The sequence below is a fragment of the Carassius auratus genome, chromosome 43, assembly GCF_003368295.1.
Source record: "Carassius auratus strain Wakin chromosome 43, ASM336829v1, whole genome shotgun sequence".
Lineage (NCBI taxonomy): Eukaryota > Metazoa > Chordata > Actinopteri > Cypriniformes > Cyprinidae > Carassius > Carassius auratus.
This window is the reverse complement of record NC_039285.1, coordinates 14,389,722-14,414,190: the sequence shown is the minus strand read 5'-3', so window position 1 is coordinate 14,414,190 and position 24,469 is coordinate 14,389,722. Positions and strand designations below refer to the sequence as shown.

The 24,469-nt window shown below is 38.5% G+C and overlaps 3 protein-coding genes across 3 annotated transcripts; all 3 read right to left on the bottom strand.

Annotated features, from left to right (window-relative positions):
- Window positions 1-1,407: 1,407 nt before the first annotated feature.
- Window positions 1,408-5,369, bottom strand: LOC113061767 (serine/threonine-protein kinase pim-2-like). The gene is made up of 9 exons (XM_026231197.1): window positions 4,965-5,369; window positions 4,491-4,579; window positions 3,924-4,284; window positions 3,556-3,650; window positions 3,288-3,341; window positions 2,802-3,180; window positions 2,433-2,615; window positions 2,155-2,243; window positions 1,408-1,972 (listed from the first exon to the last, which is right to left on the bottom strand). The coding sequence occupies exons 1-9, from the start codon at window positions 5,293-5,295 to the stop codon at window positions 1,961-1,963; spliced, it is 1,593 nt and encodes a 530-aa protein (XP_026086982.1). The 5' UTR covers window positions 5,296-5,369; the 3' UTR covers window positions 1,408-1,960.
- Window positions 5,370-7,329: 1,960 nt separating this feature from the next.
- LOC113061241 (serine/threonine-protein kinase pim-1-like) lies at window positions 7,330-10,986 on the bottom strand. The gene is made up of 9 exons (XM_026230279.1): window positions 10,972-10,986; window positions 10,722-10,775; window positions 10,239-10,599; window positions 9,670-9,764; window positions 9,402-9,455; window positions 8,916-9,294; window positions 8,553-8,729; window positions 8,269-8,357; window positions 7,330-8,073 (listed from the first exon to the last, which is right to left on the bottom strand). The coding sequence occupies exons 1-9, from the start codon at window positions 10,984-10,986 to the stop codon at window positions 8,062-8,064; spliced, it is 1,236 nt and encodes a 411-aa protein (XP_026086064.1). The 3' UTR covers window positions 7,330-8,061.
- Window positions 10,987-20,440: 9,454 nt separating this feature from the next.
- On the bottom strand, window positions 20,441-24,220 carry LOC113061769 (serine/threonine-protein kinase pim-2-like). The gene is made up of 9 exons (XM_026231199.1): window positions 23,773-24,220; window positions 23,300-23,388; window positions 22,733-23,093; window positions 22,162-22,256; window positions 21,894-21,947; window positions 21,407-21,785; window positions 21,044-21,220; window positions 20,760-20,848; window positions 20,441-20,563 (listed from the first exon to the last, which is right to left on the bottom strand). The coding sequence occupies exons 1-9, from the start codon at window positions 24,101-24,103 to the stop codon at window positions 20,552-20,554; spliced, it is 1,587 nt and encodes a 528-aa protein (XP_026086984.1). The 5' UTR covers window positions 24,104-24,220; the 3' UTR covers window positions 20,441-20,551.
- Between the last annotated feature and the right edge of the window lie 249 nt (window positions 24,221-24,469).

Here is a 24,469-nt window from a genome sequence, read left to right as displayed (position 1 = left end):
GACTTTTGCTTTAATAACTTGTGGCTAGTTTACATTTTCATTTGTCTGCAGGCTTCTTCCAAATCATACCTGTCAAATTTTGGTTTTGAAAATAAGGGAAATTTTCTAATCATGCCAACAAAGCTCCAGTATCCCTTACATTTTAAGACAGGTGTTATAGCCCAAATGAAAACACAAAAGGGTATATATGAAGAGCATTTATTTAAAGGCTTCTTTGCATATTGTCTGTTAATTTAACATTGCTTGTCTTTACATTTACATTTTATTTTCATTCCACACATTCTTTTCACTTCATATTGCTTTTCTTTTACAGTTTTTCTTTTTATTTCACATAACTTTTGTGTTGTTGAACAAATTTGTTGCAGACTTTGCATTCTTTAAAAAAGTAAATTCGCTGTCCCATTTATCCTGGTATTTACAAATGGGGTTTGGTTCTTTGGCAGGTGTGCCTTCACTCTCTATCGTAGCATCCATCATCCGTCTCGGTTTTTCTTTTGTTGTTGTTTTTCCCGCGTTATAACTCATGTCATCTGACCTCACACACTCCTCGCGACAGGCTACTACAGGTGGCAGTTATCGCTAGACTAGTGACAGAGCTCAGATTGGGAATGTTTTTTTTATTAATATTTTATTAATAACGCAGGTTAAAATAAAAAAATTAAAAATTAAAATATGGGAGATTTACGGGAAAATACTAATACGGGAGGATGACGGGAAAGAAGGGTAAAATATGTGACTTTCCTGGCCAAAACGGGATACTTGACAGGTATTCAAATCAAGATTTCTTTTTCTCTCTCTGTGTGTGTGCTGTCTTTATGTATCTGTTATAGCCTATAGTGTATTATATCAATCAAGTTATTAATTTCTCCTGATGTCTATAGCTTTTAACATATTCAGATGGTACTTTACAGTGTTGCAGTCTGTGGTTTTACTTTATTGTTTTTTTTTTTTACTTTATTTAAAAATATTTTATAGTTTGTTATAGAAAATAAAGTTATGCTCAGAGTTCAGAGCCTCCATCATACGATTATAACAGATGCCTTCCGAGTGGAGACCTGCACTATCGAGTGCGGTGTGGGACACTTGATGGCCGAGTAGAGACTCGTGTGTGCGGGATGCAGGAGAATAAGGGTGTATCTAGTGTGATCACTCCGTGCCGCGGTTCGTTTAGCTGGCCCCGGCTCGGTTGGAAGAGGTGGGCCAGAGCACGGTTCAGTTCGGTTCGGGTGTGGTGCACATGTAGTGTGAGTGGACCGCAGAATTTCTAACACATGCAGCGTGATTGTGTGAACATTTCTGAGCAGCAAATGTGATAGATCTGTAAAACAATATATTCAAGATTCAAGATTTTATTTTTCACATAAAAGTTATATAACATACAAAAAGCAGTGAATTGTAGGTCTGGCATACTCTTTATAGACTGTGCTAAAAATAAGAAAATTAAATATACACAATATATTAAACTACTACACAGATGATATGCAGAGATGCTACACAGAAAACTGCTTCACGGATGATTTCAGCAGATTTCTGTGTATTGTGAGAGGGCCGTGTTTTACCGCTTCACAAAAGACTCAAAACAAATCGATGCACTCCACTGTGCTGAGCGAGAGCGCTTCTCTGCTCCCTTTACGTGTTAACAGAAACTTTGGGTTTCCCACTTATGAAGTCCTGAGTGCTTCATGTGAGCTGCTGCAGTCTTAGGCCCACCACAAATGCTCTCATTGGTTGAGACACGTGATGACACCCATCCCAAGCCAGTACTGATCAACATCCCACTACTCCTAAAGCGTTAACATGACAATAACACTTTAACTTAATATATATTCTAGTTTAAAACAGCTTTTCTGGGATGTTTTGGACTGCAGGGGACAGACGTTGTAGACTGGGCCTCTGATACTGCTGCAACTATTGCAGGAACCATTGGAGAGCTGAAGATACAACAACTTCTGAGGTGGTCTTATGTGGTGACCTGAAACAAAACAGTATTATTACATGAGTAAATACACTACGAATTACATTTTATAAGGTAAAACATACAACTTATTAAATCTAACAATAAAAGCAAAGCGAGAAAACTTGATTTGAAAATTGAAAATTGAAAAGAAAAATGTTAAACGTCAAATTATTTTAAGGTGATCTTAGGTTAAGTACCGTAAACCACTTGTGGGAAAGGATTTCCTCCAGCTGAATTCGGTTCTTTGGCTTTATTTGCAGGAGAGCGCGGAGCAATCTGCAGCATTCTGTGCAGAAAGATGAAAGGGACACATGAATATTACTTTAAACTTAACACCTGCTTTAATTTAATGATCATATTAGCTGTACGATCTGAGTTCAGGCATCAGAAATCAAGAAAACTTCATGCATTTTCTAACGCCATCTTTCAGAAAGCCACTTGTCCCTGTTTTGTATGTTTAAAATGATAACTGAACTCTTTCCGTTTGACAGACCAGTTCTGGACCAGAGATGCAGTTTGAGCATGTGCAGATCTAAGAAACTTGGATAATATCCGGCCACTATTTTAAATAACAGAACCCCCAGTGACCAAACCGTCGCAGGCTTGCCGTGGTACTTTCCCTTTATGTGAAACTCAGGAGGGACGTATGTTGCTGTGCCTGGAAGAAAAAGATTTTGTTAGATGCTCAAGTTCGGTTCACAACAGTGACGAGATCCATGACTGTAACAGTGACGTAATTCTACTGTATATATATCGGGTGCTTCTTGTTGTTTTGGTGACTCACGCCTGGTCCACTCATAATATAATCGTCACTAGAGTTGTAGCTTTTAGATACAGTACATACCAGAGTATGACATGTAGACAGTTGTCCTCAGAATGTCCCCACACCCAAAGTCAATTAGTTTGACTTCAAGTGTCTGGTTGTTGATGAGAAGGTTGCTCAGTTTGATGTCACGGTGGAACACTTGGCGCTGGCAGCACACGTTCGCAGCTTTAGTCACCTGCATCATGACTCGCCGTGCTAAGCTCTCGTTGAGACGTCCACCCTGACGCCCCACAAAGTCTTCCAAAGTCTCGCAAGGAGAGGAACATTCAAGGATCATGACGAAATGGTCATTGTAGTCCTTCCAGTCCAGCAGCTGGATGATCTCTGGCACTCTGGGGCCTTTATTAGCCAGGATTGTGAGGGCGATCTCCAGTGGAACGAGTTGCTGATATCCAGGCTAAAAGAAAGACGTTGGTAAGATAGAAGTTGTTTTCCAAATAACGACTTAGTCCAGTTTTCCTACTAGTTAGTGAGAGGAGAACAGAGAGAGTCCATCTTACTTACAATGTATAAACTTGGCCTGTAGGTTTCAGTCTTATTAACATATTTGACCGCCACCTGATCAAGAAAACAAACAACAATTAACTTGTGAAGAGGCCACCATTAAATATATACAGACAAGTTTTGTAAAGTTGAATTGAATTTAAGTTCAACCAGGACAAAAAGATACACTGAGAGGCCTTGCAAACAATAGCATGACATCACAGGAGTATAAAGATGAGACGGGGCAAAATCACTTCGCTAGATAAGTTTTCATCAAGTTTTCACTTACTTTAAGGTCATCCTCCAAACGTCTCGCCTCATACACAGAACCAAATCCACCTTCACCCAGCAGATCACCCAGCTGGTAGTGGCTGGAAATGAAGTCTGTTACAAGATAAAACAACTGCAGTTTTAAACATTTGTTATAGTTATTATTCCATTTGATTTTATATAAAAATCTTAAATTACAGATGATAACATTTACATCAGTAGAGACTACAATGAATATGTTCATGTTATTATTTGTCATGCCTAAACTATGTGCATATAAAATTACAAAAACTATTTTTTTTTTATATTTCCTGGATGAAAGATCTGAATGTCCTAGTAATGGATGTGTAGGTGTGAATGATGACTGGTCATGCTCATGTCATTTACCATCACTGCATCTGGCTTTCTGTTCTTTCTGATTCTTCACTTTCTCTCTCTGCTGCTCTTGTTCTTGCTTCAGCTCTTCTTCACCCTGAACTGGGTTCGAGCTGCGCTTCAGATGTTTCTTCACAGCTCCATAGAAAGAGGCCACCCTCCACCACTTCTTTTTCTTCTTCTCTTTCTCCATCACCTTCCTCTCCTGGTCGTTTCCCTCAGCAGCATCAGCAGTGCTCTCATGAGGATGTTGTTCCTCTGTGCTGCTGCTGGGGTTTGGGGGGGTGTTGAGATCACATCCGTGGCTATCTGGGCCTCTATTTGCCAGGATGTTGAGGTCCTTCTCCTCTGGAAGACGGTGTGGAGATCCAAGCTAAAAGAGAGACAGTTTTTACAACGGTAAGGTGAAAGTTCTTTTCCAAATGTAGTTTGTAGTTTGACTTAATTTAAATCCAACCAGGACAAAAAGATACACTGAGAGGCCTTCCTAACAGTATAATTATATAACCAAATGATGAAGATAAGACAGGACTAAATGTATTTGCTAGCTAGGCAAGTTTTCATTCATCTTTTACTTACTTCAGGGTCATCCTTCAAATGTGTCGCCTCAGCGTCAAATCCACCTTCACACAGCTGATCACTCACGAGGTTGTGTCTGACAGTGTAGTCTGTTAAAAGATGAAACAACTGCAGTTAACCTAAAAGTTCAAATATTTGTATTATTCAATTTTAATTCATATATAATCTCATAGAATTATTTTTAAACATATCCTGGATCTTGCCATTGATCAGTCTTCAAATTTCTTTATTTATTATTGTGCTTATGTGATTTTTTTTAATTTAAGATTCCCCTGATTTGACTTATCTATATTGAGGAAACATTAAAAAGATAGGAAAAGGGTATTGAAGACTAAATAAGAAAGCTATTATAATCTATCCTCTAGATTAATTTACTACAAATGGATATCCAGGGATAACTGATGGCATTTGATGTAAAGTACAGAGCTTCAGTAAACTGTGTAACATATTCTTATGAGTTGATCATTGATTTACCATCACTGCATCTGTCTTTACACTGGTTCTGGTTCTTCACTCCCTCACTCTGCTCTTGCTCTTGCTGCAGCTCTACTTCACCCTGAACTGGGTTCGAGCTGCGCTTCAGATGTTTCTTCACAGCTCCAAACAAAGAAGACAACCTCCACCACTTCTTTTTCTTCTTCCCTTTCTCCATCACCTTCCTCTCCTGGTCGTTTCCCTCAGCAGCATCAGCAGTGCTCTCATGAGGATGTTGTTCCTCTGTGCTGCTGCTGGGGTTTGGGGGGGTGTTGAGATCACACACCTGACTCTCCGTCAACGGATGAACTCGACAAGGTCGCTGAAACATTGTTGTCAAAATCGATAACAATCGCTGAAAATAACTGCTCAGTTTCACTCACCACTGCTACTAAACCCACAAAATGATTTATTGGACTTATAAGTTCTACGAAATCGAATTCTTTCTGTGACGTCACGATAACCCGCGCGCCCTTTTTTTTTTTTTTTTTTTTTTTTCACGCAGCTCGCGCCGGATTCACGAAGTATTCTTAAGAAAAAAATATTCTTAACTGCCATGTTCTCCTTCTAACGTAAGGGGGAAAAAAGTATGCAATTTCTTGCATTTCCGAGAATTTTAATTTTTTTTACAGAACAAGTCAGAAAGGGAGTTCATTTTTAATTTAAGCCAACAAATAAATGAACAATCTTTGGCGGTATTAAGCACACGTGCAGCGCGCGCACACTTCATCTCGTGACAGGCTCTTTATTCAAAAACATGCGCGTTTATTGTGATTATTACGAAGTGTTTTTCATTGAGTTTATCAGCGAGTCTTCAGCAAGAACCAGCACTATTTCAATAATGCATGTCATTTTCTTCTTCGGATTTTTTTTTTACAAGAATCGCATTTTTTAAGAACTTTTTGGAATTTTTCTTAGGATATTTCTTAACTTATTTTTTTACAGATTTCTTAAGATGATTTTCGTGAATCAGACCCCTGATTTTAATATTTTAAACTGGGATCATAATGAATCCCAGGGGTCTATCATTCAATGACAATAGTAAACTATACCTAAAAGACCGATTAAACAATTGTTAAACAATTCACAATTAAACTAGTAAAGAAAAACATGTTGCCCACCATATGAAACAAAATATATGCATTAAATGTATTTTATGAATTTAAATATTTAAATTTCATATAAATGCAACTCTTATAATTATCTAGGCCTATCTTTCTAGGTAGATAGAGTAAGGTGACCAGATTTCTGAAATTAAAACCGGGGGCACTTCAGTGGTCAAAATATCACTGAAATCTCACTTGTTATTATCTACGAATTAAAAAACTGGGACAGTATGTTTTTGTGTTTTTATTTGATTGTTGTGGGTTCCATACATTAATTTCCTAATTAATACAGTGGTGTTTGAGGATCAAACCTACCCCAGGGTTTTATTTTTATTTTTATACAATTCACCAAAAATCACACCGAAAAATAATAACCATTGCAAATATCCTGGGGTGTAAAAAGTCCACTCTGGTAAGAACAACACTAAACATTTAAAAAAGCTGTCATGTCTATATATCAAAACATGAATTATATTTAAATTCTTGTCACTGACAGTATTTGCACTCAGCCATTTTGTGCATTCAACCAATATACTACAGCTTAAACATATATCAAAATGAACTATATATATATATATATATATATATATATATATATATATATATATATATATATATATATATATATTAGGGCTGTAACGGTACTCAAAAATCACGGTTCGGTACGTACCTCGGTTTTAAAGTCATGGTTCGGTTCATTTTCGGTACAGTAAGGGATAGAAATGCAAACATTAAACTGCAGGTTGTTTATTACTATAAACTTTTTTTTTTAACAATTTGTTTTTTAAAATACTTTTTAATGAAATATATATATAATAAAAAAAGAATAAGAAATAAAATACTGCTGCAAAGTTCTCCACTAAATAAAATACTCTCAGTCTTAAACCACGCCACGCTCACGCCACGCAGCCAGTGTGTCACAGACCTTAGAATCAGGGCGGGATTTGCGCTGAACGCGGAGACTTCCGCCACTTAATATGTTCATTTGGAAACACAAAAATGTACCCATATTCTGCATACAAAATATTGCATTCGTTACACACATGCTCCATACCGAAAGCCCTGTACTGAAACGGTCCGGTACCAATACACGTACCGTTACACCCCCAATATATATATTTATATATATAAAGAGAGAGAGATATCTTTTAATTATTTATTTATCTATAAATAAAGCACAGAACTTCTAACACATGCAGCGTGATTGTATGAACATTTCTGAGCAGCAAATGTGATAGATCTGTAAAACAATATATTCAAGATTCAAGATTTTATTTTTCACATAAAAGTTATATAACATACAACAAGCAGTGAATTGTAGGTCTGGAATACTCTTTATAGACTGTGCCAAAAATAAGAAAATTAAATATACACAATATATTAAACTTCTACACAGATGATGTGCAGAGATGCTACACAGAAAACTGCTTCACGGATGATTTCAGCAGATTTCTGTGTATTGTGAGAGGGCCGTGTTTTACCGCTTCACAAAAGACTCAAAACAAATCGATGCACTCCACTGTGCTGAGCGAGAGCGCTTCTCTGCTGCCTTTACGTGTTAACAGAAACTTTGGGTTTCCCACTTATGAAGTCCTGAGCACTTCATGTGAGCTGCTGCAGTCTTAGGCCCACCACAAATGCTCTCATTGGTTGAGACACGTGATGACACCCATCCCAAGTCAGTACTGATCAACATCCCACTCCTCCTGTGACCCATGCTTTGACTGTATGTGTATTCAGAGCCAGTGAGCAATGGACTTTCATATTAACAAACAACTGTTAACGCGCGATAAAATAATTGTTGCCGTTAATCAATTAAAACGTTAACGTGACAATAACACTTTAACTTAATATATATTCTAGTTTAAAACAGCTTTTCTGGGATGTTTTGGACTGCAGGGGACAGACGTTGTAGACTGGGCCTCTGATACTGCTGCAACTATTGCAGGAACCATTGGAGAGCTGAAGATACAACAACTTCTGAGGTGGTCTTATGTGGTGGCCTGAAACAAAACAGAAACAAATACAGAATTATTACGTGTAAATACACTACGAATTACATTTTATAAGGTAAAACATACAACTTCTTAAATCTAACAATAAAAGCAAAGCGAGAAAACTTGATTTGAAAATTGAAATGTAAAAAAGAAAAATGTTAAATATGTCAAATTATTTTAAGGTGATCTTAGGTTTAGTACCGTAAACCACTTGTGGGAAAGGATTTCCTCCAGCTGAATTCGGTTCTTTGGCTTTATTTGCAGGAGAGCGCGGAGCAATCTGCAGCATTCTGTGCAGAAAGATGAGAGGGACATCTGAATATTACTTTAAACTTAACACATGCTTTAATTTAATGATCATATTAGCTGTACGATCTGAGTTCAGGCATCAGAAATCAAGAAAACTTCATGCATTTTCTAACGCCATCTTTCAGAAAGCCACTTGTCCTTGTTTTGTATGTTTAAAATGATAACTGAACTCTTACCATTTGACAGACCAGTTTTGGACCAGAGATGCAGTTTGAGCATGTGCAGATCTAAGAAACTTGGATAATATCCGGCCACTATTTTAAATAACAGAACCCCCAGTGACCAAACCGTCGCAGGCTTGCCGTGGTACTTTCCCTTTATGTGAAACTCAGGAGGGACGTATGTTGCTGTGCCTGGAAGAAAAAGATTTTGTTAGATGCGCAAGTTCGATTCACAACAGTGACGAGATCCATGACTGTAACAGTGTCGTAATTCTACTGTATATATATCGGGTGCTTCTTGTTGTTTTGGTGACCCACGCCTGGTCAACTCATAATATAATCGTCACTAGAGTTGTAGCTTTTAGATACAGTACATACCAGAGTATGACATGTAGACAGTTGTCCTCAGAATGTCCCCACACCCAAAGTCAATTAGTTTGACTTCAAGTGTCTGGTTGTTGATGAGAAGGTTGCTCAGTTTGATGTCACGGTGGAACACTTGGTGCTGGCAGCACACGTTCGCAGCTTTAGTCACCTGCATCATGACTCGCCGTGCTAAGCTCTCGTTGAGACGTCCACCCTGACGCCCCACAAAGTCTTTCAAAGTCTCGCAAGGAGAGGGACATTCAAGGATCATGACGAAATGGTCATTGTAGTCCTTCCAGTCCAGCAGTTGGATGATCTCTGGCACTCTGGGGCCTTTATTAGCCAGGATTGTGAGGGCGATCTCCAGTGGAACGAGTTGCTGATATCCAGGCTAAAAGAAAGACGTTGGTAAGATAGAAGTTGTTTTCCAAATAAGCACTTAGTCCAGTTTTCCTACTAGTTAGTGAGAGGAGAACAGAGAGAGTGCATCTTACTTACAATGTATAAACTTGGCCTGTAGGTTTCGGTCTTATTAACATATTTGACCGCCACCTGATCAAGAAAACAAACAACAATTAACTTGTGAAGAGGCCACCATTAAATCTAAACAGACAAGTTTTGTAAAGTTGAATTGAATTTAAGTTCAACCAGGACAAAAAGATACACTGAGAGGCCTTGCAAACAATAGCATGACATCACAGAAGTATAAAGATGAGACGGGGCAAAATCACTTCGCTAGATGCATTTTCATCAAGTTTTCACTTACTTTAAGGTCATCCTCCAAACGTCTCGCCTCATACACAGAACCAAATCCACCTTCACCCAGCAGATCACCCAGCTGGTAGTGGCTGGAAATGAAGTCTGTTACAAGATAAAACAACTGCAGTTTTAAACATTTGTTATAGTTATTATTCCATTTGATTTTATATAAAAATCTTAAATTACAGATGATAACATTTACATCAGTAGAGACTACAATGAATATGTTCATGTTATTATTTGTCATCCCTAAACTATGTGCATATAAAATTACAAAAACTGTTTATTTTACATTTCCTGGATGAAAGATCTGATCATGACCTTAATCCATTTTCAAGTTGATTTATATGTGTTGAAGTGGATTTTATTTATTTATAATTTCAGATTTAACACATTTTATCAATTCTTCATTGAGGAAACCTTAAAAATTAGACCAAATTAGAGACCAAACAAGACGCTTAAAAGCTATTATAATCTATAATTTAAAACTAGAATGATTCAATTGATTGATTAATGAATGTCCCAGTAATGGATGTGTAGGTGTGAATGATGACTGGTCATGCTCATGTCATTTACCATCACTGCATCTGGCTTTCTGTTCTTTCTGGTTCTTCACTTTCTCTCTCTGCTGCTCTTGCTCTTGCTTCAGCTCTTCTTCACCCTGAACTGGGTTCGAGCTGCGCTTCAGATGTTTCTTCACAGCTCCGTAGAAAGAGGCCACCCTCCACCACTTCTTTTTCTTCTTCTCTTTCTCCATCACCTTCCTCTCCTGGTCGTTTCCCTCAGCAGCATCAGCAGTGCTCTCATGAGGATGTTGTTCCTCTGTGCTGCTGCTGGGGTTTGGGGGGGTGCTGAGATCACACCCGTGGCTGTCTGGGCCTCTATTTGCCAGGATGTTGAGGTCCTTCTCCTCTGGAGGACGTTGTAGAGATCCAAGCTAAAAGAGAGACAGTTTTTACAACGGTAAGGTGAAAGTTCTTTTCCAAATGAGGATTTAGTTACTCTACTGAAATAAATAACTGTTTGTTTTAAAACAGAGGAGAAGTGCATCCTACTAACAGTGTATAAACCTCCCACATCTTCATCAGTCTTGTTAAGATGTTTCACAGACACCTGATCAAGAAAATGAACAACTTACCTCATGTGAAGACGCCTCATCATTCCTGTCTTGAAATCTATGCTACATTTTGTAAAGTTTGATTTAATTTAAACCCAACCAGGACAAAAAGATACACTGAGAGGCCTTCCTAACAATATAATTATATAACCAAATGATGAAGATAAGACAGGACTAAATGTATTTTCTAGCTAGGCAAGTTTTCATTCATCTTTTACTTACTTCAGGGTCATCCTTTAAACGTGTCGCCTCAGCGTCAAATCCACCTTCACACAGCTGATCACTCACGAGGTCGTGTCTGACAGTGTAGTCTGTTAAAAGATGAAACAACTGCAGTTAACCTAAAAGTTCAAATATTTGTATTATTCAATTTTAATTCATATATAATCTCATAGAATTATTTTTAAACATATCCTGGATCTTGCCCTTGATCAGTCTTCAAATTTCTTTATTTATTATTGTGCTTATATGAATGTTTTTATTTAAGATTCCCCTGATTTGACTTATCTATATTGAGGAAACATTAAAAAGATAGGAAAAGGGTATTGAAGACTAAATAAGAAAGCTATTATAATCTATCCTCTAGATTAATTTACTACAAATGGATATCCAGGGATAACTGATGGCATTTGATGTAAAGTACAGAGCTTCAGTAAACTGTGTAACATATTCTTATGAGTTGATCATTGATTTACCATCACTGCATCTGTCTTTACACTGGTTCTGGTTCTTCACTCCCTCACTCTGCTCTTGCTCTTGCTGCAGCTCTACTTCACCCTGAACTGGGTTCGAGCTGCCCTTCAGATGTTTCTTCACAGCTCCAAACAAAGAAGACAACCTCCACCACTTCTTTTTCTTCTTCCCTTTCTCCATCACCTTCCTCTCCCGGTCGTTTCCCTCAGCAGCATCAGCAGTGCTCTCATGAGGATGTTGTTCCTCTGTGCTGCTGCTGGGGTTTGGGGGGTGTTGAGATCACACACCTGACTCTCCGTCAACGGATGAACTCGACAAGGTCGCTGAAACATTGTTGTCAAAATCGATAACAATCGCTGAAAATAACTGCTCAGTTTCACTCACCACTGCTACTAAACCCACAAAATGATTTCTTGGACTTATAAGTTCTACGAAATCGAATTCTTTCTGTGACGTCACGATAACCCGCGCGCCCTTTTTTTTTTTCACGCCGCTCGCGCCGGATTCACGAAGCATTCTTAAGGAAAACTGCCATGTTCTCCTTCTAACGTAAGGGGCTAAAAAGTATGCAATTTTCTTGCATTTCCACGAATTTAATTTTTTTTTTTACAAAACAAGTCAGACAGGGAGTTCATTTTTAATTTTAGCCAACAAATAAATCAATAATCTTTGGCGGTATTAAGCACACCTGCAGCGCGCGCACACTTCATCTCGTGACAGGCTGTTTATTAAAAAACATGCGCGTTTATTGTGATTATTACGAAGTGTTTTTCATTGAGTTTATCAGCGAGTCTTCAGCAAGAACCAGCACTGATTCAATAATGCATTTCATTTTCTTCTTCTGATTTTTTTTTTTTACAAGAATTACATTTCTTAAGAACTTATTGGAATTTATCTTAGGAAATTTCTTAACATATTTTTCTTACATATTTCTTAAGATGATTTTCGTGAATCAGACCCCTGATTTTAATATTTTAAACTGGGATCATAATGAATCCCAGGAGCCTATCATTCAATGACAAGAGTAAACTATACCTAAAACACCCAGATTAAACAATTGTTAAACAATTCACAATTTAAGAAGAAAAGAAATACATGTTGCCCACCATATGAAACAAAATTTATCTATTAAATGTATTTTATGAATTTAAATATTTAAATTTCATATAAATGCAACTCTAATTATCTAGGCCTATCTGTCTACATAGATAGAGTAAGGTGACCAGATTTCTGAAATTAAAACTGGGGGCAGATCCTACTTCAGTGGTCAAAATATCACTGAAATCTCACTTGTCATTATCTACGAATTTACATATGACAGTATGTTTTTGTGTTTTTTATTTGATTGTTGTTGGTTGCATACATTAATATCATAATTGATACAGTGGTGTTTGAGGATCAAACCTACCACAGGGTTTTTTATTTTATTTTTTATACAATTCACCAAAACTCACACTGAAAAATAATAACCATCGCAAATATCCTGGGGTGTAAAAAGTCCACTCTGGTAAGAACATACATCACTAAACATCATTTATAATAAATATAACATACGAGGCTCATTTAAACACGTTTTGGAAATTTGTAACATTTCATTTAAAAAAGCTGTCATCTCTATACCAAAACATGAATTGTATTTGAATTTGTGTCACTGATAGTATTTCAGCCAATATGTACAGCTTAAAAATATATCAAAATGAACAATATATATATATAGAGAGAGAGAGATTTTATATATTTATTTTATTTATTTATTGAGGGAAAAAACAGCAACTTTGTTACCTCAAAATGCTTTGAGCTAAAGTTATGCTGAAATGTGTGTGCTTGATGTGTGAAAATAAACCTCATTGGATTTTGCACATCAAAGGCACATTTGAATTTCTGTTAACCATATTTAATGTACATGAGATAAAATAAAAAAATAAAAATGAATGAGTACTTCTTAAGAGAACGTGTAAAAATACAACTGACATTTTCAAGATTTACAAATGTGTCGATTCATATTCATATCAAAACACACAAATGTGCTAATACAGTTCACAGCTGTGGCCTAATGGTTAAGAGTTGGACCTGTAACCCAAAAGTTGCAGGTTTGAGTCTTGGTGCTGGCAGGAGTTGTAGGTGGAGGGAGTGAATGAACAGTGCTCTCTCCCACCCTCAATACTCATGGCTGAAGTGCCCTTGAGCAAGGCACTGAACCCCCAGTTGCTCCCCAGGTGCTGGATCTATAGCTGCCCACTGCTCTAGGTGTGTGTTCACTTTTCACTGCTGTGTGTGTGCACTTGGACGGGTTAAATGCAGAGCACCAATTCCGAATATGGGTTACCACACTTGGCAAATATTAAGACTTTCAAATAAAATGAACATAACATATAATAAAACAAAAAATAATCATAAAATCAAGTAATAATAATAAAAAATATACTGCTGGACCTACTGATGATCAATAAAATAAAATAAAAATTACTGATTACTAAATACAAAGTTTTTCAGGAGGAGACACTGTGCAGAAGAAACTATTAAAGACTGTGTGTTACAAAAACTCTCAAATATGAGCAGAGGGCTTTGGGTAGTAGATGTCATATACGAAGAAAAGTTTGAAACACAGATCGACTGCTTGTAGTATCGTCTCCTGTTCCATCGCCCCCCATCCCCCCCCCCCCCCCCCCGTTTAAATTAATAAAATCTTGGGAGGAGTTTTCCTTGTCACCAAGCACCAGGACATGTGGAAAAATGGTATATGTGAGGATTTCCAGTCAGGATTTAGACCGTATCATAGTACTGAGACTGCTCTCCTTAGAGTTACAAATTATCTGCTCTTATCATCTGATTGTGGGTGTATCTCTCTATTAGTTTTATTGGATCTTAGTGCCGCGTTTGACACAACTGACCACAGCATTCTTTTGCATAGACTTGAACAATTTGTTGGTATCAGTGGAAGTGCATTAGCATGGTTTAAATCGTACTTATATGACCACCATCAGTTCGTAGCAGTGAATGAAGATGTATCATATCGATCACAAGTGCAGTATGGAGTACCTCAAGGCTCAATACTAGGGCCGCTACTCGTCACGCTTTATATGTTACCCTTGGGAGATATCATCAGGAAACATGGTGTTAGCTTTCACTGTTATGCTGATGATACTCAGCTCTATATTTCTTCGCGGCCCGGTGAAACACACCAATTTGAAAAACTAATGGAATGCATAGTCGATATAAAAAATTGGATGACGAGTAATTTCTTACTGCTAAATTCAGAAAAAACAGAGATGTTAATTATAGGACCTAAGAACTCTGCTTGTAATAACCTAGAACACTGTCTAAGACTTGATGGTTGCTCTGTCAATTCTTCGTCATCAGTTAGGAACCTAGGTGTGCTATTTGATCGCAATCTTTCCTTAGAAAGCCACGTTTCTAGCATTTGTAAAACTGCTTTTTTCCATCTCAAAAATATATCTAAATTACAGCCTATGCTCTCAATGTCAAATGCAGAAATGTTAATCCATGCATTTATGACCTCAAGGTTAGATTATTGTAATGCTTTATTGGGTGGTTGTTCTGCACGCTTAGTAAACAAACTACAGCTAGTCCAAAATACAGCAGCAAGAGTTCTTACTAGAACCAGGAAGTATGACCATATTAGCCCGGTCCTGTCATTGCTGCACTGGCTCCCTATCAAACATCGTATAGATTTTAAAATATTGCTTATTACTTATAAAGCCCTGAATGGTTTAGCACCTCAGTATTTGAATGAGCTCCTTTTACATAATACTCCTCTACGTCCGCTACGTTCACAAAACTCAGACAATTTGATAATACCTAGAATATCAAAATCAACTGTGGGCGGCAGGTCCTTTTCCTATTTGGCGCCTAAACTCTGGAATAACCCACCTAACATTGTTCGGGAGGCAGACACACTCTTGCAGTTTAAATCTAGATTAAAGACCATCTCTTTAACCTGGCATACACATAACATACTAATATGCTTTTAATATCCAAATCCGTTAAAGTATTTTTAGGCTGCATTAATAAGGTAAACCGGAACCGGAAACACTTCACATTACATGTACCTTCTACATCATTAGAAGAATGGCATCTACGCTAATATTTGTCTGTTTCTCTCTTGTTCTGAGGTCACCATGGCAACCAGATCCAGTCTATATCCAGACCAGAGGGTCACTGCAGTCACTCGGATCCAGTACGTATCCAGACATGATGGTGGATCAGCACCTAGAAAGGACCTCTACTGCCCTGAAAGACAACGGAGACCAGGACAACTAGAGCCCCAGATACAGATCCCCTGTAAAGACCTTGTCTCAGAGGACCACCAGGACAAGACCACAGGAAACAGATGATTCTTCTGCACAATCTGACTTTGGTGCAGCCTAGAATTGAACTACTGGTTTCGTCTGGTCAGAGGAGAACTGGCCCCCCAACTGAGCCTGGTTTCTCCCAAGGTTTTTTTTCTCCATTCTGTCACCGATGGAGTTTCGGTTCCTTGCCGTTGTCGCCTCTGGCTTGCTTAGTTGGGGTCACTTCATCTACAGCGATATCATTGACTTGATTGCAAATAAATGCACAGACACTACTTAAACTGAACAGAGATGACATAACTGAATTCAATGATGAACTTGTGACGGCTGGTGAAAGGACAGTCTGGAAACAATAGCGATGAGAGGATAGATGATGGTACAAAGACACACAATGACGATGATACAGCAACACTCCAGAGGGATGGTTTTGGCGGTGAGAAGTCCAGACGGTGGTGGAGAGAAGCTGAGGAATCCGGGTGTTGATGGCGTGAGGCAGCAGGAGAGAGTGGCACAGGAACTGCGGGGAACAGAGCCGAAGGTAAGTGTCTGTGGCTGAGTGATCGTGCGGAGAGTGGATGAGGTTCTGGGGAAACACAGACATCCAACGCAAACTACACAGAAGCCAGACTGGGGTAAACACAACGACATGAAACAACGATTTCACAAACACAGGACGTGAGACAAGCCATTATATAGTGGATGGGTAATGAGTGGCAGCTGTTGCTGATACAATTAACGGAGACGCCCACAACTAATCAGTGCAGACGCAAAACACACAGAATTCACCACAAAGTGTATCCTCTTGTACGCAGGAGGTAGTTTGAGGCGGACTGTCACCGGACTAATGATCTTGGTGGTAGTGAACGGGCCGATAAATTTGGGAGCTAGTTTATTAGAAACGGATTGCAATGGAATGTTACTGGTAGAAAGCCACACTTTTTGACCCACGACGTAGACGGGAGGCTTTGACCGGTGGGGATCGGCCTTGGCCTTAGTGCGCTCCCTCACCCCGAGCAGAGTCTCACGGGCTCTGGTCCAGGTGCGGTGGCACCTCTGGACAAAAGCGTGAGCGGCTTCAGATTCCAGACTGGGAAACACTGGTGGCTGGTACCCTACACTACACTGAAATGGAGAGAGGCCCGTAGCTGACACTGGCAATGAATTGTGGGCGTACTCCACCATAGAGAGCTGTTGACTCCAGGAAGAAGGATTCTTGGAGACCAAACATCTCAACGTCCTCTCCAAATCTTGGTTGGCTCGCTCAGATTGTCCGTTGCTTTGGGGATGATAACCCGACGACAAGCTAACTGACAAAATTTAGATATAAACTGAAATCCCCTGTCTGAAACCACGTCTACCGGGAGGCCATGAAGCCGAAAGACATGATCTAAAACAGTAACCGCTGTCTCCTTGGCTTTATGTAATTTTGGCAAGGCAATGAAATGTGCCGCCTTCGAGAACGGGTCCACTACAGTCAAAACAACTGTCATGCCATTAGAGGGCGGGAGGGCGGTGACAAAATCTAGAGCGATATGTGACCAGGGTCTCGAAGGGACAGACAGCGGTTGAAGAAGCCCATCAGGAGGTCAGTTAGATGACTTACCACTGGCGCAAACTGAACAAGCCAAAACAAAATCGCGGACATCGCGAGCCATACGTGGCCACCAGAATCTATTCTATTGTTCTATTTTTTCCTCCACAACAAAGTCCATTGTCTAAAACATAAGTATAAAGACATTTAGTACAACACATTTAAAAAACATGTCAATCAATCTAGCTTCATAAGAGAAACTGCTGTAATTGTAGGGTATTCCAATAGATGGATAACAATATTCAATAATAAATCATAAAAACACTTTTACAGTACAATTAACTAGTGCTGGTGCGCTAAGAAGAATATGGCTTCTGTTTTACGCTCCCCTCTTAAAGGTTTGTTGTAGGAGTAACGTTAACGTTATGTAAATTTGGGGCACTGGTATAAACTTTCGCTGAAAGAGCAGATTACCTCACGACTGCGCGCTTTTCTTTCTTCTGTGTTTTTACCTTTTATAACAGAAAATTGCAGGTTCATTCAAACAATTCTCGCGGAGTCTGTCTGTCGCATGACTGATGTGTGAGCTCAGCTCGAGCAGCTTCTTTCACAGGTCCGATCCGATAAATGGTCCGTGCAGCTTTTCTAAAATTTTTATTAACTCTAAGTAATACTTGTCTAAACATTTTTTGCAGCTTATCTTTTAGTGTATTAATACTGGCGAACAAACATGAATAGCATTCATTTACAAACGATCTGATTATCTGGGGGAAACAAACGGACTAAAGGGAATTAAAACTTTTTAACGTATAAAAAACCAAGAAATTAACGTATCAGACACATTACTTAATGTTATGAAAGTTATGTACATCACACGATTATATTAACAAGTTACTTACCCTTCATAATCAGGCAGGCTGCCACACTGATGTCCGAGCTGAGTCTCTGACTGGACCGTTAAAATTTGAACAGGAGTGAAGCGGGAAACATATTTAACCCAACAGATGGGTTATAAATAAAAATAACCCAATGACGAAAAAAAAATTACCCAACAAATTTTAAGATAACCCAACACATTGACCCAATATGTGAAACCCAACCGTTGTGTTAAAAAAAACAACCCAATGTTTTTTGCTGGGCTTAAGTACAATAATCAAGTAAAATTACTCAAGTACCATATTTTACACCCCTGCAAACAGGAAACATCTAAAAACAGGCTGGTATTAAAACAAAATTATGGCTTTACAAAAACACATTAAAATAAAACAGTAAATATGATAACATATGATAAATAAAACAACAAATATGTTATTTTCTAACTGTATTTAACATTTTCACAACTGTCGAAAACCTTTCGAATTTTGTTTATAAAAACATGCTTCTGGAAATGGATCTTTTCTATCCCTAATCAGGGTTAATATTTAGCATTTCAGGCTCATATTGACTACAAAGTATGTGCTTTCTGCAAATGTAATTGTGCAAGTGTAACTGATTAGTTTATTATTTTTTATATCATTCATATCAGAGACTTCAGAGTTGTTTCGCTGACTTTCAGGAATGTTTAATAGGCCTATTGTGCAAAACAATCCCGCAACCTACATGTCTTGTGCAATACACTGCACAACGGTATTACTTTGTTTTAATATGTATATAATGCAGTCTCTTTTGATAACTGATGATAATAGCGCTATGCTCTTGTCCAAGCTTTTCATGGCTACAATAACGGCTTGCGAGATGTGACCAAGTAATCGCAATAGTTGCAATCATATGATATCCAGAAGGCTAAATTGTTCTAGCATTTCCAGTGTGTGCGCTGGTTATTTTGAACGGGGACATCTGGTCACCCTAATATAGAATGCATATATAAACACTTTGTCTCAGTGTTTCAATCGATTTTATATACAAAAATGTATTTCACAACAAATCCAATGCATAACTTTTACTGGAATATGTATGTATTGTCCAGTTTAATGACAATTCAATACATATATTTTATATAAAATACTAATAAAGGCATGACTTTTGCTTTAATAACTTGTGCAGGCTTCTTCCAAATCAAGATTTATTTCTCTCTCTCTCTGTGTGTGTGCTGTCTTTGTGTATCTGCTATAGCCTATAGTGTATTATATCAATCAAGTTGTTAATTTCTCCTGATGTCTATAGCTTTTAACATGTTCAGATGGTACTTTACAGTGTTGCAGTCTGTGGTTTTACTTTATTGTTGTTTTTTTTTTACTTTATTTAAAAATATTTTATAGTTTGTTATAGAAAATAAAGTTATGCTCAGAGTTCAGAGCCTCCATCATACGATTATAACAGATGCCTTCCGAGTGGAGACCTGCACTATCGAGTGCGGTGTGGGACACTTGATGGGTGAGTAGAGACTCGTGTGTGCGGGATGCAGGAGAATAAGGGTGTATCTAGTGTGATCACTCCGTGCCGTGGTTCGTTTAGCTGGCCCCGGCTCGGTTGGAAGAGGTGGGCCAGAGAACGGTTCAGTTCGGTTCGGTACATGTAGTGTGAGCGGACCGCAGAATTTCTAACACATGCAGCGTGATTGTGTGAACATTTCTGAGCAGCAAATGTGATAAATCTGTAAAACAATATATTCAAGATTCAAGATTTTATTTTTCACATAAAAGTTATATAACATACAAAAAGCAGTGAATTGTAGGTCTGGCATACTTTTTATAGACTGTGCCAAAAAGAAGAAAATTTAATATACACAATATATTAAACTTCTACTCAGGTGATGTGCAGAGATGCTACACAGAAAACTGCTTCACGGATGATTTCAGCAGATTTCTGTGTATTGTGAGAGGGCCGTGTTTTACCGCTTCCCAAAAGACTCAAAACAAATCGATGCACTCCACTGTGCTGAGCGAGACCGCATCTCTGCTGCCTTTACGTGTTAACAGAAACTTTGGGTTTCCCACTTATGAAGTCCCGAGCACTTCATGTGAGCTGCTGCCGTCTTAGGCCCACCACAAATGCTCTCATTGGTTGAGACACGTGATGACACCCATCCCAAGCCAGTACTGATGAACATCCCACTACTCCTAAAGCGTTAACATGACAATAACACTTTAACTTAATATATATTCTAGTTTAAAACAGCTTTTCTGGGATGCTTTGGACTGCAGGGGACAGACGTTGTAGACTGGGCCTCTGATACTGCTGCAACTATTGCAGGAACCATTGGAGAGCTGAAGATACAACAACTTCTGAGGTGGTCTTATGTGGTGACCTGAAACCAAAAAGAAACAAATACAGTATTATTACATGTGTAAATACACTAAAAAATGACATTTTATAAGGTAAAACATACAACTTATTAAATATAACAATAAAAGCAAAGCGAGAAAACTTGATTTGAAAAATTGAAAATTGAAAAGAAAAATGTTAAACGTCAAATTATTTTAAGGTGATCTTAGGTTTAGTACCGTAAACCACTTGTGGGAAAGGATTTCCTCCAGCTGAATTCGGTTCTTTGGCTTTATTTGCAGGAGAGCGCGGAGCAATCTGCAGCATTCTGTGCAGAAAGATGAGAGGGACATCTGAATGTTACTTTAAACATAACACCAGCTTTAATTTAATGATCATATTAGCTGTACGATCTGAGTTCAGGCATCAGAAATCAAGAAAACTTCATGCATTTTCTAACGCCATCTTTCAGAAAGCCACTTGTCCATGTTTTGTATGTTTAAAATGATAACTGAACTCTTACCGTTTGACAGACCAGTTTTGGACCAGAGATGCAGTTTGAGCATGTGCAGATCTAAGAAACTTGGATAATATCCGGCCACTATTTTAAATAACAGAACCCCCAGTGACCAAACCGTCGCAGGCTTGCCGTGGTACTTTCCCTTTATGTGAAACTCAGGAGGGGAGTATGTTGCTGTGCCTGGAAGAAAAAGATTTTGTTAGATGCTCAAGTTCGGTTCACAACAGTGACGAGATCCATGACTGTAACAGTGTCGTAATTCTACTGTATATATATCGGGTGCTTCTTGTTGTTTTGGTGACTCACGCCTGGTCCACTCATAATATAATCGTCACTAGAGTTGTAGCTTTTAGATACAGTACATACCAGAGTATGACATGTAGACAGTTGTCCTCAGAATGTCCCCACACCCAAAGTCAATTAGTTTGACTTCAAGTGTCTGGTTGTTGATGAGAAGGTTGCTCGGTTTGATGTCACGGTGGAACACTTGGCGCTGGCAGCACACGTTCGCAGCTTTAGTCACCTGCATCATGACTCGCCGTGCTAAGCTCTCGTTGAGACGTCCACCCTGACGCCCCACAAAGTCTTCCAAAGTCTCGCAAGGAGAGGGACATTCAAGGATCATGACGAAATGGTCATTGTAGTCCTTCCAGTCCAGCAGCTGGATGATCTCTGGCACTCTGGGGCCTTTATTAGCCAGGATTGTGAGAGCGATCTCCAGTGGAACGAGTTGCTGATATCCAGGCTAAAAGAAAGACGTTGGTAAGATAGAAGTTGTTTTCCAAATAAGCACTTAGTCCAGTTTTCCTACTAGTTAGTGAGAGGAAAAACAGAGAGAGTGCATCTTACTTACAATGTATAAACTTTGCCTGTAGGTTTCGGTCTTATTAACATATTTGACCGCCACCTGATTAAGAAAACAAACAACAATTAACTTGTGAAGAGGCCACCATTAAATATATACAGACAAGTTTTGTAAAGTTGAATTGAATTTAAGTTCAACCAGGACAAAAAGATACACTGAGAGGCCTTGCAAACAATAGCATGACATCACAGGAGTATAAAGATGAGACGGGGCAAAATCACTTCGCTAGATGCATTTTCATCAAGTTTTCACTTACTTTAAGGTCATCCTCCAAACGTCTCGCCTCATACACAGAACCAAATCCACCTTCACCCAGCAGATCACCCAGCTGGTAGTGGCTGGAAATGAAGTCTGTTACAAGATAAAACAACTGCAGTTTTAAACATTTGTTATAGTTATTATTCCATTTGATTTTATATAAAAAATCTTAAATTACACATGATAGCATTTACATCAGTAGAGACTATATTAAATATGTTCATGTTATTATTTGTCATCCCTAAACTATGTGCATATAAAATTACAAAAACTGTTTATTTTACATTTCCTGGATGAAAGATCTGATCATGACCTTAATCCATTTTCAAGTTGATTTTATATGTGTTGATGTGGATTTTATTTATTTAAAATTTGAGATTTATCACATTTTATAAATTCTTCATTGAGGAAACCTTAAAAATTAGACCAAATTAGAGACCAAACAAGATACTTAAAAGCTATTATAATCTATCATTTAAAACCAGAATGATTCAATTGATTAATTAATGAATGTCCTAGTAATGGATGTGTAGGTGTGAATGATGACTGGTCATGCTCATGTCATTTACCATCACTGCATCTGGCTTTCTGTTCTTTCTGGTTCTTCACTTTCTCTCTCTGCTGCTCTTGCTCTTGCTTCAGCTCTTCTTCACCCTGAACTGGGTTCGAGCTGCGCTTCAGATGTTTCTTCACAGCTCCGTAGAAAGAGGCCACCCTCCACCACTTCTTTTTCTTCTTCTCTTTCTCCATCACCTTCCTCTCCTGGTCGTTTCCCTCAGCAGCATCAGCAGTGCTCTCATGAGGATGTTGTTCCTCTGTGCTGCTGCTGGGGTTTGGGGGGGTGCTGAGATCACATCCGTGGCTGTCTGGGCCTCTGTTTGCCAGGATGTTGAGATCATTCTCCTCTGGAAGACGGTGTGGAGATCCAAGCTAAAAGAGAGACAGTTTTTACAACGGTAAGGTGAAAGTTCTTTTCCAAATGTAGTTTGTAGTTTGACTTAATTTAAATCCAACCAGGACAAAAAGATACACTGAGAGGCCTTCCTAACAATATAATTATATAACCAAATGATGAAGTTAAGACAGGACTAAATGTATTTGCTAGCTAGGCAAGTTTTCATTCATCTTTTACTTACTTCAGGGTCATCCTTCAAACGTGTCGCCTCAGCGTCAAATCCACCTTCACACAGCTGATCGCTCACGAGGTTGTGTCTGACAGTGTAGTCTGTTAAAAGATGAAACAACTGCAGTTAACCTAAAAGTTCAAATATTTGTATTATTCAATTTTAATTCATATATAATCTCATAGAATTATTTTTAAACATATCCTGGACCTTGCCCTTGATCAGTCTTCAAATTTCTTTATTTATTATTGTGCTTATGTGAATGTTTTTATTTAAGATTCGCCTGATTTGACTTATCTATATTGAGGAAACATTAAAAAGATAGGAAAAGGGTATTGAAGACTAAATAAGAAAGCTATTATAATCTATCCTCTAGATTAATTTACTAAAAATGGATATCCAGGGATAAATGATGGCATTTGATGTAAAGTAGAGAGCTTCAGTAAACTGTGCAACATATTCTTATGAGTTGATCATTGATTTACCATCACTGCATCTGTCTTTACACTGGTTCTGGTTCTTCACTCCCTCACTCTGCTCTTGCTCTTGCTGCAGCTCTACTTCACCCTGAACTGGGTTCGAGCTGCGCTTCAGATGTTTCTTCACAGCTCCAAACAAAGAAGACAACCTCCACCACTTATTTTTCTTCTTCCCTTTCTCCACCACCTTCCTCTCCTGGTCGTTTCCCTCAGCAGCATCAGCAGTGCTCTCATGAGGATGTTGTTCCTCTGTGCTGCTGCTGGGGTTTGGGGGGGTGTTGAGATCACACACCTGACTCTCCGTCAACGGATGAACTCGACAAGGTCGCTGAAACATTGTTGTCAAAATCGATAACAATCGCTGAAAATAACTGCTCAGTTTCACTCGCCACTGCTACTAAACCCACAAAATGATTTCTTGGACTTATAAGTTCTACGAAATCGAATTCTTTCTGTGACGTCACGATAACCTGCGCGCCCTTTTTTTCACGCCGCTCGCGCCGGATTCACGAAGCATTCTTAAGAAAAAAATATTCTTAACTGCCATGTTCTCTTTCTAACGTAAGGGGGGGAAAGTATGCAATTTTCTTCCATTTCCTCGAATTTTTATTTTTTTACAAAAAAAGTCAGACAGGGAGTTCATTTTTTATTTAAGCCAACAAATAAATGAATAATCTTTGGCGGTATTAAGCACACATGCAGC

Coding starts and splice junctions, on each gene's coding strand:
- LOC113061769 (XM_026231199.1), bottom strand. CDS start 24,103: ATGTTTCAGCGACCTTGTCGAGTTCATCCGTTGACGGAGAGTCAGGTG. Junction 23,094..23,299: donor GTTTGAAGGATGACCCTGAA/GTAAGTAAAAGA, acceptor TCTCTCTTTTAG/CTTGGATCTCCACACCGTCT. Junction 20,849..21,043: donor CAAAACTGGTCTGTCAAACG/GTAAGAGTTCAG, acceptor CTTTCTGCACAG/AATGCTGCAGATTGCTCCGC.
- LOC113061767 (XM_026231197.1), bottom strand. CDS start 5,295: ATGTTTCAGCGACCTTGTCGAGTTCATCCGTTGACGGAGAGTCAGGTG. Junction 4,580..4,964: donor TAAAGACAGATGCAGTGATG/GTAAATCAATGA, acceptor ATCTTTTAACAG/ACTACACTGTCAGACACAAC. Junction 4,285..4,490: donor ATTTGAAGGATGACCCTGAA/GTAAGTAAAAGA, acceptor TCTCTCTTTTAG/CTTGGATCTCCACACCGTCT.
- LOC113061241 (XM_026230279.1), bottom strand. Junction 9,456..9,669: donor GTTTGGAGGATGACCTTAAA/GTAAGTGAAAAC, acceptor TTTCTTGATCAG/GTGGCGGTCAAATATGTTAA. Junction 8,358..8,552: donor CAAAACTGGTCTGTCAAATG/GTAAGAGTTCAG, acceptor CTTTCTGCACAG/AATGCTGCAGATTGCTCCGC.